Source organism: Anopheles ziemanni, chromosome 3 (genome assembly GCF_943734765.1).
Source record: "Anopheles ziemanni chromosome 3, idAnoZiCoDA_A2_x.2, whole genome shotgun sequence".
Taxonomy (NCBI): Eukaryota; Metazoa; Arthropoda; class Insecta; order Diptera; family Culicidae; genus Anopheles; species Anopheles ziemanni.
In genome coordinates, this window is record NC_080706.1 from 76,495,850 (window position 1) to 76,515,147 (window position 19,298).

Genomic DNA, 19,298 nt, shown 5'->3' on the forward strand with positions numbered 1-19,298 from the left:
AAATAGACCATTGCTTAATTTAAGCCATGGTTAAAATTAAACAAATTCGTATGCGATTCCACCTATTATTTGTTGTTTTTTTTTTTAAAGTACCGGTTCACTAACACCCATGCAGACAACTGATTGTTTAGTGATATTGTAAAACAGAACATTTCTTATGTTAAGAGTTCTACAAATTGTGTCTACCTTCGTTTTGTAGTTCCTTTATTTCAATGTATTCGTTGGAGTATATGATCGCTGGAACTTTACATTCATTTACACACTGAAACGTTTTATCGTTCTACACTTAATCAAATTTCACATCATTTCGATTCGGCTAGTGCATTTTTCTAACTTTACGTACATTTCATGGCAAAACATGGCGCACCAGAACTTGTTGAACAGAGGGCGGTAACAGGAAAGAAAATGGTACATCCACATTAAAGCTTATACGTTTTGTGCTTATGGTAGTTTATGCATAGGCGGTACCGAAATGCTGGTAAAAAGTGAAAATATAATAGGAATACCAAAGTAACTCAGTGTGGCATCAATGGGGTAATTGATTCTGTAACTAAAGAGTATACTTTTAATCAGCTGGACGGTTTTCTTGTCTTTTAACAAACAATCAAGAATGATGTGCGCCGTTTTCTTTTGGGTCTTCCCACGTTTAACGAAACTAAATCCAGCGGCGCACACAATCGGGACTTTCTTATGTTTTACTGCACCTTTTTACATAAAATAAATTCCATTTATTCAAGGGTTCTTCTTCTTGGCGTAACGACCTCCTTGGTCATGCCTGCCCGTTTAAGGGCTTACGAGACTTGTTTCCCTGTTGTACGTGGATAGTCAGTCCTCTCGTACAGGGGAGGGTCCGGTCTCGGTTGGGATTCGAACCCACGCCGTCGAGGTGGTGAGCCCCGGCGCTCATGGGACGATTTTCTAACCGGCGCTACCGCTCGGCTGTCGCGGACCCCCCAAGGGTATCTTACTTTAATAATTTTTACTATCTGCATATTCTCTGCTGTCTGTAAATATGCCACGCATAAACGAAAGGTAAATTGCATCCGGTTTAGAAAAACAATTGCTTGGCATTGAGATGGCCACAAGTCATCCGACGGCCTGGGCTGGATCTCCTTTATGGACTAGCGTGAGACGTCGATGAAACATACATTATAAAACCACGTGATCGACCCATCAAAGGAATTTATTCGATTTTGGTGGCACGTTTTGTTTCTTATTATACATTCCGTTGTTTCAAATGGCATGCGAAACTTTATGACACTTCGATAGAACGAAACACATTAACAAAGAATACTTGCAGGATGGTTGCCCGTTCAAATATTGTAAACAAAAAATGCATGAAAAGAATTCCGTTTCGATTTAAATTCGCTTGTGGAAGTGTCGTTTTCTATGATCCTTGCTAAATAAATACTATTATTTTGTAGTACTTGACAATTTTATCATTCTGTATCTTGGAAACTTTTTGAAGCGAAGAGTGCAAAATAAACTGAATCATGCAACTGGAAACACAATATTTTTAAATTATATTTTTATAAAACAAAACCCATGAAAAGTAAATCAAAAATATAAAAAAGCATCGAAAAGATGATGAGAAAAGCATAAATAAATGTTGATAAATAACTAAATTGTAGTAAAATTATAACACAACCAAGGGAGGGGAAGGCGTAAAAATAGAATAAAATGAAAGTGGAAACGCAATGTGTTTCCACCTCATAATACTTGCACAAACGTTAATTATAAAACGTATACGTACATATACACACTCCTGGGAAGTCACTTTTATCACCTTTGGAAGAGCCATAATAAGCCGGGCAATGGTTTGGGGGTTCGCCTTTCCTACACCGTCGACGGGGTGATGGCAGCCACATTGTCCCCGCCTCCGGTAATGGCGCCGACGTTGTTCGGCGGAGATGACGAAATGGTCGCACTGTTGGCGTTGATTTCTGTGCCCGCTCCGACCAGCTCCTGCAGGTTCTGGTACGCGATGTCATCGGAGAAGAACCGATGCAGGAACTTGAAGGTCGGTCGCTGCTTCGGGTTGTACTGCCAGCAGTTGCGCATTACCGCGAACACCTTGTCCGGGCAGGCGTCCGGCTTGGCCAGCCGCTGGCCCGCCTCGATTAGCGTGATCACGTCGACGCCCTTCATGTCGTGATAGGGTGGGGCGCCGTACGAGAACATCTCCCACAGCGTCACTCCGAACGACCACACGTCGCTGGCGTGCGAGAACGTACCGTAGTTGAAGCTTTCCGGTGCATACCTATGAAGGCATAAACAAAAAAACAAATTAACAGACTGATTTCTTAAAGGGAGTAAAACAAATACAATGATCCAGGAAAAATAGCATCCCCATGCATGTGTATCATATCAATGCATGTAACATGCACTGAATTCATCTATTTTTCATTAAAAAACAAAGAACATCAGTAATTTTCTATTCAAAGATCAAAAGCAGCTTGTTTTTGTGTTGTAGTCTCGAGCCAGGCTCGATCAAAACTATGAAGGAGTTTAATTGAATCTGTCGTGGTCAAAATAGTAAATCAACAACAGCGGAATTAATGTTGATTAAAGTCACTTATGTAGTTAGAAGAAGAAGTAGATGTTTAAGAAGCTAGTATTTCAGAGACTACCATAAGAATCTTTAAGGAACCCTGCCCAGACGATTTTACATCGGAAAAAGCGGTTTGGAACGATACGAGAGCTCCAAGCTCGAAGAATGAACGGCACAAAGGTCTGGTGAAATCATACTTTCAGAACATTCACGACGTCGTGACGATGATGGATAAAGTTCCGGTAACTTTCGTAAAACAGCCTTCATACAACATTGCCTAACAAATTGTACGTCTTCCAATGGTTAGCATATTTTATGGAAGCAATCTCCGAAGCTAAAAATAATAGCCATGTTGTTACTTACCATTTGATGGGCCACTTGCCGCCCTGACTAGCACGGTAGTACTCCTGCCCGGCACCGATGGCTCGCGACAGCCCAAAGTCGGATATTTTGGCTTGGTACTTGTTCGCGAGCAGGATATTGCGGGCCGCCAGATCCCGGTGCACGAAATGTTGCTCCTCCAGGTACTGCATGCCTACGGGATGATGGGAAAAAAATAGAGTAATTGATGGAGCAGGGGGAGCCATAACTAATTCTGTTCATCGCCACTTACCGCTGGCAATTTGTGCCGCCCAGATCATCATCTCCTGGTGCGGAACGATCGTGGCCTTGTGCTTCGTGATGTACACGAGCATCGAACCGAGCGGGATCAGTTCCTGCACCATAATCAACGGTGGACCCTTGCAGATACCGATGAGACGCACGATGCAGTGATGCCGCAGCCGTATCATGACGCTCGCTTCGCGCAGAAAATCCGTCCGCTCGCGGCGTTCCTGATTGTCCAGCACCTTCTTGATCGCCACTGGAAGCCGACCCATGCCGAGCATTTTGATCGGAGGACTAACGGAACCGTTGCTGCTGCCCGCCGTCGTTTCCACTGGCCACGGTTCCAGGTAGCCCTGGTACACGTACCCGAACTCACCCCGTCCCAGCGTAACCTCCGGGTGGATGCACTCCTTCGGGATGAAATAGTTCGGACCGTCCACCTGGGAGGCCCGTTCGTTCTGTTGAAACATGGAGAAGAAGACACTCTCACCGGACAGTACGCTCGCCCTGCTGAATGCAGATTGGGTCGAATCGAGCCGCTCGAATAACCGGCTCGCCCGTAGGGCGCCACCGTTCGTCGGGGAGGTCGGTGATTGACACTCTTCCACCGAGACGCTGCTAAAGATCGGCACGTTCCGTGTCATGACGTAGTTCGTTGGGGCGGGCTTAATCGCGGGTGGTGGCCCCGCTCCTTCGTCGTTGTTATTACTCGACACTGGTGCAGGTCCCTCCGCCCCCACAAGTGGTGGACGCGTAGGAAGCAACGACAGCGGGGGTGGAATCGGTACCTCCACGAAGTAGATGTCTTCGCTTTCCTCGTCCGGCATTCGGTTGGAGTGAACCGGATCATCGCTTTGAGTGAAGTAGTCGGTGCTACTGGCCGGTGTAGTATCGTGGACGTTATTGTTGACACTATCGAGCGAAGTGTTGGACAGCTTCGGAGGAATGGCCGGTGGAGCGTCATCGGTGGGCGGAACATCCGCCGGGTATGTCGAAGAACTGAGCACCGGGGGAGAGATTGGTACTGGAGCGACGCCGGTGACCGGCGGTTCACCGATGTCAATGTCCACGATGGCACAGTTGTTGGTCGGAATTTTGTAGATATCATCGGCCGCGGCACAGCTGGCCACCAGGTTAAAGTCGGAAGAAAACTTCAACTGCTGCAGCAACTTCGACGGACTTACGGTGGGTTCGATGGAGGAGGACGAGGGCGAGGCTGTTGTAGGCGGCAAACCAAGCCCAACCGAATTAATTGAATGATCACCGGTGCTACCCGATGACACGCGTCCGTTCGCATCGGTAGGATCACCACCGGAAGGTGTTTTCGGTTTTTGCTTGCTTTTGCGCAGACTTCGCATGCCTTCCATGAACGTTTTCTTCAGCGTCGCCGTCGACTTTTGTTCGTCGACTTCTCCGCGTCCTCCTTTGGGGCTTCTGTTCGGTGGCCGTTCCGGGCTGCGCTCGAACAATCCGACCCGATTCATCTGCATCATCGCATCGTTCGGCACGGAAAGATTCCGCATCGGAGCACCAGGCAGTCCGCTGTTAGGTCCGCCACCCTTTGCCGGTTGTAGTGTGGCACTTTCGCTCGATTTGCGAAACATGCTCGTGAGTGTACTGGAAGAAGTTCCGACCCCGTTCGAACCGACGAGCGATGAAAGGAACGAGGACGAGGATGATCCAGGAGCGCCCCCTTCCGTTGCGGCTCGATTTATTCGATGCTTCGACTTCGGTATGGTGGCGAACGTGGGAATGGGTGGCTTCGGACCAGGCGGTACCGGGTGGCGCAAGTTAACCGGCAGCCCATCGGAAAACCGGGTGTAGTGCTCGATCAGGTGTTCGAGCGAGTTCATAAACGGACCCTCGTCAATGTACAGCCAATCCTGTTGACGCTGGATTATGAAATGCTTTGGCTCGTCGTCGTATAACATCGTCAGCACGTCCACGTTCTGTTTGGCCGAGTAGCGCACCAGGTACGTACCGGAGCTGGATTCCGCACCGTTCTCCGCCGGCCCGCTGTTCTCCTTGTTGTGCTGCTGCCCTCGCTTGGTCTTGCTGTGCGCTTTGAGACTGTCGACGGCCGCCATGCGCTCCAACGTTCCGTGGTACCAGTGCTCCCGGCGTGTGATGGGATCCCGTGGATTATACTGATTGAGGTACTCCACCACCTGATAATGGCCACGGTGACGCGCCAGGTCGGACGGCATTTCGCCAAAGTTTGATCGCGGCCGGTGTGGGACATGGTGGCGCAACATTTCTTTGATCGTTTCCAGATTCCCGTTGTTTGCCGCTTCGTGCAAAGGTACCCAGCCTGTATCGCTGTTGCGTGCCTGTAGATTAGCGGACGCGCTCACCAACATCCGTACCATTTCTAGCCCGTTCCGTTTGGCGCATGCGTACTGGAAAGAAAACGGAAATCGAGTATTAATTTTGTGCCTGACCCAATGTCTGATGTCAAAGATGTCAAAGAATAATTCTAAAAACGATTCGTATTCGTATTATCGTGAAAAGAATTCTAAAGTTCAATTTCAAGGTGGACTTATATTAATATTGATGATGCTGAATATTGCAAATAACATGTTATAGTTTTTTTGTTTGTGAAATTTAAACGAGAATGCATACTTACAATTTAAATAGAATGAGCATGTTATAAAATATTACGAAAATCTGCAACATATGTCATAGAGCTGATAAACAGTATTTCCTTAAAAAATATTTTTACTATTTTTCTCACATTACAACGTGAGTAATTCTTCTCTACTTACATGAAGTGGCGTGTTGCCTTTTGCATCGCGGCTGTTGATGTTCGCACCCCGTTCGATCAACTTCTGAAGGATCTTATCGTCCGCATGCAGGCACGCCAGATGAACCGCCGTCTGGCCGTCCTGATTTTTGGAGTCAATGTTTCTATACCCACACTTCAGCAACTCCGAGACGACGGTATAATTGCTCTCCTTTGTCGCCCGGTGCAACAGGTTGGTCGTACCATGGCTGCGGACATCGTGCGGTGGTGGTTCGTTCCGGCAGATCACCTGCAACCGCGTCACCAGGTTGCCCTTCTCCTTCTGATAGTGCTCGATCAGCGAGTCGAGACCGTGGATCGGTGTGTGATCGTGGATAGAGAAGAACGCGTCGTCCCCGTGGCGCCGGATAGCATAGTGCACCACCTCACCCATGAATAGCACCGACAGCACATAGTCACCCTCGGAGGAGGAGCTTTCGCGCACCAGAAACACCCCATCACTGCCCTCTGGAGGTGAATAAGAAAACGATTCATTGTGATGTGAGGTTGAAAAAGAATATCGTATTGGGAAAAACCTACCGCGCCTTAGGATGTCCTCTGCGTCTTCGCGCGATATCTTGCCATGGAACCAGCATAGGTTCTCCTCCCGATTCATTCTGAGGATGTAGGATTTGGTCTGAAAAAACGACAAATTGCATTGGTAACATTCCAGCAAAACGCCCCCTTCGCAAACAGAGGGACGTCCACATAGATGTGCAATTAATTAGTCTAAATTGTCGCTGATGGACTAACATCCGTCGTCCAGCATCGTGCCTTCTCGCTCGTTCCTTCAAGAACGCAACCGGCCAGAGGCGTACGGAAACGTATACGATTGTATATTCGAACAGGTTGTTCTAAGGCGCTTGCACACAGCACCTTCGAATGTTCAGTGATTGCGATTTACGATGTGCAATGCGGGACAATTGCTGGCAACAATGGTATGGAATCACTATCTCCCGAAAGGGTGCCTTTCTGCTTCTTATCATTCACGAAACATCCAATCGCAAAGCACAACTCAATTCGTTAGACTTACCCAAGAGTGTGTGTGCGTTTGTTAATCCTTCACTTTTCTTTTTGCCCTTCGATTGCTATCTTACGCCCTTTAGCGCAGAACAATGGTCAACACATAATTTCGGATGTGTTATCGTGGCGACCGTTGGCACAAGGGAAAAGGAATGTGGAATGCAGCAACAGACGGAAAGTCACATAGGAAACCGTCGTCGTCGTTGGTTCGACGCAAACGATTTTGCGCATGCACAGATCGATTGATGGCCACTGTTTGGAATTCCACTCCAATCGCTTTTGTTCGAGAAGGGAAAATAATGTTCACGACGATCCACTTGTTTATGTCTACTAGATGTTTGGTTTTTCCCGTGGCAATCAAAATAAACGAAAAGATAAACGGAGCTCGCGAGGGGAACTTCGCTCGAAGGGGTGTTTTTCTTCCGAACTGTTTCTGGAGAAAGATACTGCTATGTTGCCTTTGCACCGTTTGACAGTTCTTGTAGCCTGCACAGTTGGTGTTTGTGTTTGGTCTTCTTTCCGAAAAAATATAGCACTCTGATTTGACCACCCCCTCCTCACACGCACCAATGTGATTCGTTTTCTCTTTCGCCCGTAGTGTCGATGGCGCTGACTGTTTGTTTTTTTCTCAGTTGTTGCTATAGGTTTGCGCTTGGTACGTAAATGAGAAAGGTTATATCGAGGGTTGTATTCTTCCACGATTGACGCGATCCACGTAAACAAACGCGCGGCGCTCCTGTCATTTGCGCAGATTGCCCGTATCGTTTTTGAATCAATCGTTGCAGAAATTAATTTTGTTCAAAAATAGCCATACTTTGCAACGCGACGCATTAAAATAGTTATAAATTTTGTCAACCCATCATTATGATGCGCTTACTGAATAATTTGGTAGATTAAATACAACAAGCGTATGCATTATTATCAGTCATTTGTTCCTCGAGTTGCTATTGGTAGTTTACGAGGTTGCATATTGAAATAACTAACCAGTAATCCGTCGGGTGAATATTATCAGATGGAGGACATATTTGCAAACTTTGGTTGTTGCTTATTAAATTATCCAGCGAGAATATTACAATAATATGAAAAAGATCAGTAGTTTGTTAATGTCAGTCTATAGCATAACTATGAAGAATTGGGAGACCTTCGAACTATTTAGATTGGATTATGAGCCACATAAAAATATTCTGAACATTTGATGAACATATGGGTGCCACATGTAGTCTAAATCAGCATAGTACTGCCAAAATCTGTCTGGTTGCTAGAGTTGTTGATCTTTTTTTTAATAACATAACGTCTCTGAACGTTGTTTTATAAACGATGTTACGATGTATATGTACAAAAGTATAAAATTACGCTAGGCAATGAGTTGATACGGTAGTTTAAAAATTTAACTCATTGTTAAAAAACAACTCAGGAGTAACAGACAGGCCGGCATCTTGCTAACTGACGTTAAATATATTTTAAATTGAAAGCCGGACATATTAAACTGTAACGTATGGCCTATCACGTTTTTTTATTATTTATTTAATATATTAGCTGATCAGCGGTTGTAGCGCCATTTGAGTTAGTAAGTAACAGGTGGTTAATGCCATATCATTGATATCATATCAGACTCAATTATGTTTGAGTTTGTGTGCATTCATTGTGATACATGTTTCTCTATTTCGATTTTTGTTATCGATTTTTGTATTCTGCTTTAAACTCATGTATCACAGCAAACTCAACAATCGGTATTTTCTGAATGAGCTTTAAATCGGATTCATTCATCATGTGTGAAAATGTTATTATAATCATCATGCTCCACCATTAAACAGTATCTTCTAATGGTAGTCCCATACAGTAATATTTCATATCAGAAGATCGGAGTATAACCCCCGCTTTGTGACAACCACCTTTTCTACGACAAAGAACATAAATCACCGGTAGGATTAAAGTTGCCGGCAAAACTTACCTTCACAATCACATAGTCGCTTCGTAACATTTTCACAGCCACCCATTGGAGCTGGTATGGAACCAGCTAGAGGAGGGTAGCTTAAGTCACACCGAATGTACTCTTTCCCAAGTAGTGCTGAATTAACACATCGGAAATACTGAGCGGGTGGAAGGTAAAGTTCCGGTTCCGAGTAACGGTAAACAATCACCACCTGCTGTGATTTTCTGTACGGGTGGGTGGTGGGCCTCGTTTTTCACTCTCTTTTTCCAGACGCGGCTTTGTCGGTCATGTTTTTGCTCCGGTTAGAACTTCGCCAAGCGATGAGGCAACACACACATAAATTCTTCCTCCGGAGTGAGTCACTGACTTCGCGTTTGACAACGGTTAGAACCCGCGACCGGATGGACCAACCGATGGAGTCTAGCAAAACAAAAAAGATAGCAGCAGGCGATGTCTGGCGCTGTGGAATCGCGCGCTTGCGAACGGACTTGGTACAAAGTTCAAGCAACTTGTGCGTGACCCTGCTGTTTGACTAATCCGATAAACTTGCCACCAGCAGCAGCAGACGACAATGCACTAATACGACCCCACGACACCATGTGCCAGTGGTTTAGTATTCAAATCAGAAAAAAACATCACACGCTGCGAGTAGCCCGCCGACAATAAATAATGATTCATCACTTGCCATCTCCCGTTTGGAGATGGAATGTGTCATTGCACAGAAGATCGAAAACGTTGTTGGTCTCTGGTACACTTAGATAACAAATTCACGCCCCTTTACGCTTAGCATGAACATTTTTTAAATGCACAAAATCCGAATTTCCAATCAATTGAACAAATCATGATTCGCAAGGCACAAGTGTAAACCACGATAATAATCTCTCGCGTTCCGAGAGGAACGAAAACACGTGCCTTCCCGGTCGCGTCTAGAATAAGACTGGCGATGCTCTTCTGAGTCGTACTGTTTCTCTACCAACGCCACAGAGAGTGTGATGAGTTCATGCGCTTCGTTTCATCCAGCGACGAAGAAGGTTTATTTAGAGCATTTTGCACAACGGGAACCATCTGGCGCTAGCGTGGGAAATTCTGCCCAATAAAAACAATGGACCCATGTGTTCTTCCTCATCAAAATAGATACGAAAGTGAACAGGTTTAATCATAAGCCAAAGTAAAAGGACTTGAACAAATATTCGTTAAATGTCTGCTATAGCTATTATTCAACGGTCACTGACAATATTTATTTAATTTAAATATTAACTTAAAATTTCGTCCAACAAAACGTGCATTGTCTTCACAATAGCACACAATCAACGTAGTTGCGTATGTGCGCGTGCTTTCTTTCCGTATGGGATACGTATTATATCATCGAATTGCATCATCTCCAAGCGCTCGATGTGATAGGCGCGAGAAAGTTGGAAAGTGTTGGGACGGGGGCGACATTCATCCCCAAAGGGGTTCATTTTCGTGAACCAAACTGCATGTTTGTTTTTATTTTCACGATGGATGAGTCATCGCCGCTTGCCGGACGGAGTTTCCCGTACGTCATGCGCGTGTCTGGCGACCGCGTGTTGCCAAGCGGGCGCCCGGTGTTTTGTACCATTGAAAATAAAAATAGGATTTTTCTGAACATATCGGATCGGTTTGGTTAGTTGTAGCAAACTCGCAACAAGTCCCATATTGTCTAGTGGTTAGGATATCCGGCTCTCACCCGGAAGGCCCGGGTTCGATTCCCGGTATGGGAAAAGAATGATTTTTTCTCAATAATTAACAGCCATGTTTCATCTCTCTTATATTAGCATTAAAGGGTACAATCCTTAAAGCGTTATTACATTCGCGTTGTTTTGCCATATTTTTAAATAAAACATCATTTTAATATACGTATTAATATCGATCCATAGTTTCATTCTGTTTATTAGCCTGATAAAAATAAAACATTTACAAAAGTTTGGAAAGAATAGCGGATATGAAATGTAAGTATGATGGTATGCATGTATGTATGTTTACGTGCCAGTGTGTGTTGTGTGTACGTGTGTGTGCCTTCTATTTACAAAGCGAAATATATAGTGTTTGAAAGAAAATAAACGGCTCCTAGATCCCTAGCAAGTAATTACCGTAAGGTGAAAGACAACGCATGGATGCGGTTTCGATCGTAACCTAAAGGGATCGTTCAGTGGAAAGGGATCCAACTTAATCTAATGGTAACGGGTACGAATGGACACAAATGCTCACATGTATGCGGTACCGGGGTTGGCCAGAGAAGAGAAACCATTGAAAATCTAATTTAATTTTAATTCGTACCCTATTTCTCGTACTTATTTTCCCTCGCTGCTTTTACTTATCAATGCATTATTTGCAGATGGGTCTCCGGTTTTGGTTGTCGTGCGGGTTGTCGCCGGTGGAGTGGATGATGAAGTATGCATGCGCATGCACGGTGGTTGAGATTCGATTGGTAGCGCATCCTAGTCCTCTACTAAAGACGAGTCAACAATTTAAAAATCGAGCAACAATACACTCAACGAAGGCTAGGCGAATGGTGAGAGAGAAATGGAACGTACTTAATAAAAAGCAAACTAATGGGAATGAAAGATTGCATCACTGGCGGGACAAAATGCCATTTAACGCCGCCATTGTTCTATTCACTAATCCTTATAGGTGCATCCCGCCTCGTCCGCACCGTCAGCACAGTCCTGGACCTAAGCGAATGAAGAGTGGCATGTTAGTATGAGTTCGTTGCGTTGTTTGCGTTTGTAGACACTTACTCTATCGCACAGCTGGTTAACCGATATACAAATGCCACTGACGCAACGCAGTTCACCCTCAGGGCACGGGGAAACGTGGGCCGTCGTAAGGAAGTCCCTGCTCGTGCTACTGATCTTGAAATCGTTCTCCGAGTCCGAGGTCATCATGATTTCCTTGCTGTCCTGGAAGTTCACTGGAAGGTGGTAAGAATGTTACAATCTGTCGCTTTTCCTTTCGCTGGCAATTAATCCTTCCTCATCACCCCGTTCTCAATGTGCGCGCTACCCAAAAGCTATTACCCAGTGACTTTGGCACCGATATCGTTCGGCTCGTTTCGGCCTCCGTTTGATCTTCAACCTTCGTCTCCGCTGACCGATCGGTAGTGGTCGCATCAGCCGCCGGGGCAGTGCTATCCTCCGCGGAAGTATCGTTGCGACTCTTCTGACGATTCACGAACGGTACGTTCTCCGCCGCCGTTGGTTCATACTTGTCGGCATCTTCTTCCGACGTGCCGTAGTTGGCGTATTCCCGATCACCATCTCTGGAACCCTGTGTCTGATCATGCTGGTCGGCTTCGGCCTGCGTGCGATCTTCGTTGGTTATGGTTATGTAGGGGCGACTAAAAACGGAAGTGTTATCAACGGGAAAAAAAACGAAAACGAGCCAAGTAATTAAAGAACTTTTTTTCTAGAGCTAGCAGAAGATTCCGGAGCGAGCTAAGGTGGATGGCTACAGTGAAATGCGTCTCGCGTCGAAGTACTCCGAGGATCGGTCATCCAAGTCTACAGCTGTTTATGTTCAGTCCTTACCAGATAGTCTCCGTCCACTTTGGGTCACCGTCACCATAGAAACCATTCTCTGTCTACAGCGTCTATTAATTGAGCGTCACAATGATCAAGTTCTTTACCACAGTTCTACTTCCCCTGTCCATGATGACCTTGGGCTCCAGCTGGATGCCTCGATCGTCATACTACGTACCCTTTGAGAACTCACGTCCAGAGTCAGTCCTGCCCTTACCCTTACTGTTCTCTACTTCCACTCCGGTTGGTCACGATCTCTTGTGTGTAGTTTGTTTAAGTGCATGGCGTGCGTGCGTGCGTTCACTGTGCTACGGCTACGCTATACCCTCTTCCCTTTCGCTTCTTACCCATTCGGACTGTTCGGGACCTGTACTTGCACGAACGGATACTCCCGCTGGCTACCGTAGGCCGATGGGTAGGTCGTTGGCTCGTCGTAGTAGCAATCTAGCTCATCCGACGCATCGGGACAATCCTCGTATTGGTCGCAGCGCCACTTGTCCGGAATGCACTTATCGTTTGACATGCACCGATACTCGTCCCGCTCACACTGCTTGCAGTCCGACTCGTCCTCGCCACCCTGGCAGTCCTTGATGTTGTCGCATCTGAAGCGGAATATGAAATTCTTTAGTAGAACCCCAACAGGGTGCTGCCCTTCTTCACATACTTCCATTGTAGCGGGATACAGCTTTTATCGGCACACCGGAACTCATTCGCGTAGCACTGACCGAGCCGGGTCGGGTCCTCGCAGACGTTCCGATCGTCCGAGTCCGGATAGCTATCGCAGTCGAAGGTCGCCGTTAAAGCTTCCGAGCTGGCGATAATGTGGGCGCAGGGTTCCAAAATAGCTGGAAAGAACAGAAAACCCAAGTTAACAGCAAGAATCGGTGGGGAAGTTTTTGGGAAAACCATTTCGCGAATTGTCACTTACACTTGCAGATTCGCTTGCACGGTGTCAGCGTTCCCATGCGGGTCGGGCGACACTCTGGTTCGAGCACGAGGCACACAAACTCCGCCACCCGGACCGAGCACTTCGAGTTGATCAGATACTGGAAGTGGTCGTACTCGAGACGTGATAGCTGCCGGTTGTTCGAGACCGTCAAGTCGTACGGCAGAACTCCGCGGCAGAGCGGTAGTGAAGTGGACTGACATATGCCTACGATAAGATACATTTCAGCAACAATTCTGTTAGTTTGGAAACAAATTATGAATTAATACAAACATACCTTCTTCGGAAATATTGAATCGTTTCAACCCTTCCGTCGTGATTTCAAAACGGGACAGAATGGGTAGCGTCGGGGAAACCTTCGTCCGGTAGAGGCTCGAATCAGTCGTAGCCGAAGGGATTGTTATATTTTTCTATGTGTTTTCGTAGAGTAAGTGGAATAAAATATTATCATTAGTGTTAAGATCGTGCCATTTAAACGTATAAAAAGAAACTTCTTTTGACCAAAGCATTAACCATGCGATAAGCAAATGCAAGACACCAAAAAGATCATTCCGAGCCCAATTAAACACAGTTTTACACATGTGAAATTGTTCACCGATTGGTGAGCATAGTGCACATCAATTTAAAAAAACCTTATTGAAGAAATGTTTTAAAACAGTTTACAAGATCTCACGCATGCATTTATACAAGTGTGGCATGTGTGTTTCCATAGTATTTTATCAGACAGACGTTGTTTTGGTATGCTTTCTTCTCTGAACCGTGCAATCAATTAGAAGAAAATGTGTTTATAATGTGCAAACGTTAATAACACATTCTTGGCGTAGAACAAACAAACACAAAAAACCGGAATCGGTGAAACTATCTGTTTCTAATTTTAATGGGATTGGATTTTATAAGATAAACGCACCAAGATTTGCAAAACATGTACCAGTCGTTGTTTTTTGTAATTGTGAAATATAATTTTGACCCGATTATCTTATTGTGAAATGTGGTACCACCCAGTCCAGACCTTAATTAGAACGTTAAACCTCAAAGGTCAATAAAAGTGCAATCTTTTTCAATCGGAACAATCCTTCAATAATTAAATTTTAAATATTCACAACAGTCTTCAACATTATCTTTTATCATATAAAAAGCCAAAACTTTGAAATACCAACAATTTTTACTAGTTTGTTGTTGTCCGAATATGAAATGCATTTTGAATTTAAACTTTAAACATCGATTACACTTGTTTTTTGTTTCTCATTACGACAGTATACATATCTATACTTTCGATACATATGTCCATGTTTTAAAGTGTTATAATTGAATGCTTCGAAGGAAAGTTGATAGGAGAAAGATTGCAAACAAACATAAAACGCTGTAAGTAGTAACGAAACTTCCCGAACAAAGAGAAAGACATAGAAAGAGAGAAAGAAAACGAGGAAAATGGTGTTCAATTCACTTGTCTCAGCTGTTCCAGTTGCATCAGCTGTTCGTTTAGGCGACGCAACAGCCGCTCGTCCTCCTCGATCGGGACGCCAAAATTGTTCTGATGGCCGGAGGTGAAGCCCCGCACCTCCGGCCCGCGCGCCACGTTGCCCCGGAGCCCCACCTGAATCGCGGCCGGTGCCGGTTCGTACGCCCGCGTCGTGCCCTCCTTCGCCCGGCTCTCGCCATCGTCCGCATCGAGAAAGTCGTCATCGTCGAAGACGACCCGCGCCTTGGTGTAGTCCTTCAGCGAGATTGTGCTGGTCTTCCGGATCGGCGCATCGGTCACTTTCACCACCAGCGCCGGTATCTCCTCGCTGGCGCTTTCCGTTCGTTTCCGCTGCTCATCGGTTGCTCCGGTGGAGCTCGTCTTGGTGGTGGTGGTTGTCGGCCAACCGGACGACGTCCCGATGTCATGCTGCTCTAGGTGGTTGTCCCGTTCGTACGAGGGCTTCCGGGAGTGCGGTCCAAACACGGCCAGCAGATCGTTGTCGAGTCCGAACGAGAACTTACTGTCCGCGGTGCGACCGGACCCTTGGGTGTCCTTCGGTTTGGGTTCCTTCGTCGAGCCGCCCGGGAAACGGTGGTCGTGCAGATCGTTCGCGCTGGTAAAGTCGTTGAAGTCGATCGAAAGGTTCTCGTCCACCTCGTAGCCATCCTCACCCAACAACCCGCTGCTCATAATATCCCGATCTGCAAGCGATAGGCAAACGAACCATTAGCCATTCGAGAGAATCAAGCTTCCGCTTACGACACACTTACCGACAACGAGGAAGTAAACGACCAGCCCAAGCAGCCCGCAGATAAGCAGCAGCCCGAGTGGCCATTTGATGTAGCGCCAGATCACTTTGAGTACCTTGTAGGGCAAGGATCGTTGGGTGGTTGGCCGGAAAAAGGAACTGCTGGAGGATGAAGCTGAGAGGGGCGTCTGCGAGCCGGCCTTCCAGAAGTTGAATCCTTGCCGGTTGTGCCCACTGCTGCCGAGGGAGGTGGGTGTGGGTGACGAGGGCAGGGTGTGAGAGTCTGTGGAGGCTGCGGTGTAACCACTGTACGGTGTGCCCTGGAAAGAAGTTGTTGGAAAATGTAATAAATACAATGTTTTGTTGGTATTTCTCAGGAAATCAAGAAATGCATTTAATATGAGAAGGCTTCGTAGAACTTCTTAGAGAGAAGAAAACTGGACATCCTTAAATATTTCTTCCGAGCGATGAACTAGCGATCAAACTTCCGTGCATCGCCTATTGCATACTTTTCGGCGTAAAATAAAAATGGAAGATGTAACAGATTTACTCTCAATAGACCGTTTGGTTTTCTAAAACATTTTGAGAGTATTATTACTCCACAAACGGTGACTGCAATTTTCACTTACTGTTCCGTCTTTGGTCGTGATCGTGAAAGTTTGTTCCGCTCGAAAAATTTACCCTTTGGAGGGACTTAATTTAATGTGGAGAAAATGGGATTCGAAATTCAATTCTATTCCACGACCACAGAAACCCCGATTTGCTCTAACGAGTCCCTAAGACATGTGGTTTGGTGATCGGTAATACATGCGATTCAAGTTCATTTCCTTTCGATATTTTTCTCTTTTTTTTTAATCAGTCATATAGAAATTCGTTGAATTAATCTAAGTTTAATTTTGAATTTCTTCTTCAATAACTTTGCAATAAAATATGCTTCGTATGTAAGAAAGTAGATACATGCCACCCAATTACAGCGATTAGTATATGTTTCTTGCATTTATCTATACATCCATGTAACTAAGTTCACGTATCGAAATAAATCAAACCGGCAATGATGCTTCCATTTCGAAGCACTGGCGGGAGATCAGCAGGATGTAACGACTTATAACTCGAACAGGGAAATGTGGAGCGAAGAAGTCATAACACGTGATATGTATGTATACCTTACTCTTATTACATCACCACTGTTCGTGGCAGGAAAAGAGCCTCAGACCACGATGCAGTGCATTGCGGAGCGGCATAGCTGAAGAGCCCTTTCGCTGTCAATTGCGCATGGCACATCCGGCATCGTGCGGCATCCGACGCAGACCGGATCGTGTGAAGCTTTTACGACGATATGTTATCAGTACGGGAACATTGATCGCCGACTCGATGCGGAACGAAAATGTGTGCAAACCAGTATGGGATATGTTTTAAAAATATCAACGCTCCATGTGGTGGAGTTGCACTGTTTTGAAGTAAGTAAACATATAAAAGTTTCGAAATTCACACACTTTACTTTTCCATTTAACACGTTTGAAACATGTAGAAAAGTATTGGACAATTACCTTTTTTTCATTCTCATTTTTTTTTAAATTTAAATTGATTTAAAAAAACGCTTTTCACGTGATAAATGAGAAAAAAATATAGATAAATGGACAATAAAAGATCTAAATAAAGAACCTTCGATGGATGGATGTCAAGTATAAAAATTCACAGAAAAAAGAAGTTCAGCCTAAAGCAGCTTTGCCACTGAAACAAGATAACTAATAGTATTGCCATACATTGCCAACCAACCGATCGATTACCTCACCGAGCATCACGACGATCGGATCGGGGTGGCGGAAACACACCATCGATCAGTCCGCAGCTCAGAAGAGATTAATCCACCATAATGAATTGATTTGTCGCAAGAAATGGCACGAGGAAGACGGGCATCGCGCCGGAAAAAGGGAAAGAGACACCCGAGTTGACAGAAAAGGCGGCCTCGTGAGTGGCCTTCACAGCGGCTTATCCTGCGACGTCGGCAAGAAGTGGCCGGGAGTAGTGAACGAGTGGTGGAACTGAGGGGGTAGAGGACTAATGATTCTATTTCATCGGTCCGAAGGCAGCTGTTAATTGACTGTCGTTTGAGGCAACACGCCGCAACAATCCGGGATCGGGAACCGAAAAAGGTGGGCCAGGCGCGTGCTCAATCGTGATAGCCGTTCCCGAGACACACATACAGACGGCCCGAAGGAAGCGGAGGAAGTACAAAATTGACTCCATTTCTCCATCTCGGGTGACGGGCAAGTGGTGCGCTTTGGTTCGGACACCGACCACAAGGGCGAAAAAAACAACCGGGAAACCGTGGCCGCATCCGAGGCCATCGAGCGGCGACCTGCAAATGTTGGACGCTTCTAATCTAATCAGCCTAATCGCATCGCATTACGGGTAATGTATTTGCATTAATCGTCGTCCCGTGCTTCTCGGGTCGGGACGAGTTTGTCATTTCGGTGTTACCACTTCGGACGATACTTCCTGAGGGCGATGGTCCACACGAGGATTGGATTTGTTAGATTGTGCTCTTCATTTTCTTACTTTTTAATAAACTTTTTCATTTCGTTAACTGGGTTCTTTTTCGATCATTTGATTTCAGGACCGTGTCGTTTATTTACAGATTTTTACATGGGTTGTAATAGAAATTACAACTCTGATAATTGTGGATCCTTTTTTTCTATTTTAAGTATACAACTATTATAAAAATGTTAAAAACGCGTCTAAAACAAAGAACAAATGCTTCTTTGGAGGTCTAAACACATTGAAGAGATATTTGATAGTAGACAGATTGTTATCAATGCAAACAAGTATTCTAATTAGTTTCTCAAGCAAATTGAGCAAATAAACTCAAAAGCCAGTAACTTAGAAGTAATGGAACATAGTGAGAAAATATGAAATCCTTTTCATATTATGTCCGTCACAGCATTATCCAAAGGCCCACTGTGCGCATGAACGTTACGTCCGGACGCAGAACGTCACCGGTATCAAACGCCGGTCCGTCTGGCAACAACTGGAGACGATGGCAAATAAACGACGTCTTGCGGCAATACCCTCGCCTCCTCGAGTTCGATTGAGTAACGAGAGTGGTAAAAGCCACTCTTCCAGGAAGGCGTTCAGTACTGGCTAGCCATCATCGTACGTGTACCATCATCCCGGACCGGGACATACATTTCCCATGCCAGTGCTCCTCTTTCACTTTCGCGCCGCTGGACAAACGAGGAAATGGTAAATGTATCGCGAGATGGTTCTGATCGATCGTTACCAATTACAAAACCCACGGCATGCTCCGGATATCGTTTCTAACGATTCGCCATCAAAACTCGGGGACGGCGCGGGAAATTGAACGTGTCATTATCATGCAATCTATTGAGCGTGAAAATACTTGCAGCATTTTTCAAATTGATTTGTTTCTTGTGTCGTGCAGCGATGTGTAATTTGTTTGTTGATGTTATTTTACAGTGATTTGTTTGAAGGTGTTAAGATGTTCCATTCAATTCAATAATGGGTTTTGTAGAAACATTGTATATTAAAGAACAAGTTTTTTGAAAAATAGTATATTCATATTTTTCGTACAATTTTTCTTCTTCCACGCGAGTTCTAACATTTGGTTTTATATAAATCTTTTTAGACAAAATTTCGAGGACAAATTGTAACTGCTCAAAATGTAAAGTAGATCAACTATTTCTCGAA

The 19,298-nt window shown here is 45.2% G+C and overlaps 2 protein-coding genes and 1 non-coding gene across 3 annotated transcripts in view; 1 reads left to right on the forward strand and 2 right to left on the reverse strand.

The window, feature by feature from the left end:
- Window positions 1–1,809: 1,809 nt before the first annotated feature.
- LOC131286042 (tyrosine-protein kinase Shark) lies at window positions 1,810–6,576 on the reverse strand. The gene is made up of 6 exons (XM_058314903.1): window positions 6,480–6,576; window positions 5,923–6,407; window positions 4,431–5,556; window positions 3,165–4,373; window positions 2,915–3,086; window positions 1,810–2,260 (listed from the first exon to the last, which is right to left on the reverse strand). Exons 1-6 carry the CDS (start codon window positions 6,553–6,555, stop codon window positions 1,837–1,839), a joined length of 3,492 nt encoding a protein of 1,163 aa, XP_058170886.1. The 5' UTR covers window positions 6,556–6,576; the 3' UTR covers window positions 1,810–1,836.
- Window positions 6,577–10,565: 3,989 nt separating this feature from the next.
- Trnae-cuc (transfer RNA glutamic acid (anticodon CUC)) lies at window positions 10,566–10,637 on the forward strand. The gene has a single exon. It is a non-coding gene; the product is annotated as a tRNA-Glu (tRNA).
- Window positions 10,638–11,534: 897 nt separating this feature from the next.
- Window positions 11,535–19,298, reverse strand: part of LOC131288241 (uncharacterized) — a 39,899-nt gene continuing 32,135 nt past the window's right edge. Inside the window, exons 2-10 of the mRNA XM_058317357.1 lie at window positions 15,613–15,910; window positions 14,825–15,543; window positions 13,658–13,790; window positions 13,363–13,587; window positions 13,099–13,279; window positions 12,782–13,036; window positions 11,934–12,253; window positions 11,649–11,827; window positions 11,535–11,582 (exon numbers count right to left, since the gene is read on the reverse strand). Coding sequence (XP_058173340.1) covers window positions 11,535–11,582; window positions 11,649–11,827; window positions 11,934–12,253; window positions 12,782–13,036; window positions 13,099–13,279; window positions 13,363–13,587; window positions 13,658–13,790; window positions 14,825–15,543; window positions 15,613–15,910 — 2,358 coding nt within the window. The remainder of the gene's footprint in view (window positions 11,583–11,648; window positions 11,828–11,933; window positions 12,254–12,781; window positions 13,037–13,098; window positions 13,280–13,362; window positions 13,588–13,657; window positions 13,791–14,824; window positions 15,544–15,612; window positions 15,911–19,298) is intronic.

Excerpts from the sequence above, each read along its gene's own strand:
- LOC131286042 (XM_058314903.1), bottom strand. The coding sequence starts at position 6,555 with ATGAATCGGGAGGAGAACCTATGCTGGTTCCATGGCAAGATATCGCGC. Across the intron at positions 5,557-5,922 it reads AAGGCAACACGCCACTTCAT|TACGCATGCGCCAAACGGAA; the intron begins GTAAGTAGAGAA and ends TTTTCTTTCCAG. Across the intron at positions 3,087-3,164 it reads GGCGGCACAAATTGCCAGCG|GCATGCAGTACCTGGAGGAG; the intron begins GTAAGTGGCGAT and ends ATCATCCCGTAG.